Source organism: Bison bison, unplaced genomic scaffold (assembly GCF_000754665.1).
Source record: "Bison bison bison isolate TAMUID 2011002044 unplaced genomic scaffold, Bison_UMD1.0 scf7180017857631, whole genome shotgun sequence".
Classification (NCBI taxonomy): Eukaryota; Metazoa; Chordata; class Mammalia; order Artiodactyla; family Bovidae; genus Bison; species Bison bison.
The window spans coordinates 8,385-9,244 of NW_011488204.1; the positions used below are offsets into that span (position 1 = coordinate 8,385).

At 45.3% G+C, this 860-nt stretch overlaps 1 protein-coding gene across 1 annotated transcript in view; it reads left to right on the plus strand.

Annotated features, from left to right (window-relative positions):
* The window catches only part of LOC105003663 (H/ACA ribonucleoprotein complex subunit 4-like), a 7,423-nt gene that overhangs the window by 2,187 nt on the left and 4,376 nt on the right, over positions 1-860 (plus strand). Inside the window, exons 4-5 of the mRNA XM_010860981.1 lie at positions 417-508; positions 707-857. Of these exons, the coding sequence (XP_010859283.1) occupies positions 417-508; positions 707-857 (243 nt within the window). The remainder of the gene's footprint in view (positions 1-416; positions 509-706; positions 858-860) is intronic.

Here is an 860-nt window from a genome sequence, read left to right on the forward strand (position 1 = left end):
GAAGGGAGCGTGTTCAGACGTGTGGGGGAAGCGGGGAAAGAGCGAGGAGAAGCAAATATAAGGAGTGGAATGGGAGCGTCGAAGGCAGGAGTGAGCTGGTCAGGTGTTGCCAGTCATCCTCCAGCTGGCTACCTTTGGTCCCTGAAAAAAATCAAAACTAGTCTGTATTTTACGCATAAGCCTGTGCAGTGAAGCCACATTTGTTCGTAGGACCCCAGGAGGTCTTCTTACTTGGGTAATTTCTCCAGCATGTAGTGGGGCTTAGCAGTCTCTCACAGCAGATAATGGAAATACAGGAGCAAGATCCAAAACAGGAACCCAAAGGGTCGCCTTATCATGGTTCGTAGTGGTCCTGACTTAATTTTCTACGTGTTAATGATTTATTGCTTATTTTGTGTTTTATCATTGCTTTCTAGAATTTTGATAAGCTAAATGTAAGGACAACACATTACACACCTCTTCCTTGTGGTTCAAATCCTCTGAAGAGAGAGATTGGGGACTATATCAGGTAAGTATGTTGGGAGCAAGCACTGTTCACACTTCTTTGCACAGTGACCCTTTCACATCAGTTATTCAAGGAGGTGTGACATGCCCTCAATATATATGATAACCTGTGCCCATGGTCAACACTTGGTTTTTACTCTGCAAATTTAATTTTCATCCGAGGCCCAGAGTTGATGATACAGTAATTTCTTTCCCAATCTAGGACAGGTTTTATTAACCTTGACAAGCCCTCCAACCCCTCTTCCCATGAGGTGGTAGCCTGGATCCGGCGAATACTTCGGGTCGAGAAGACGGGACACAGTGGAACCCTGGATCCCAAGGTGACTGGTTGTTTAATAGTGTGCATCGAAAGAGCC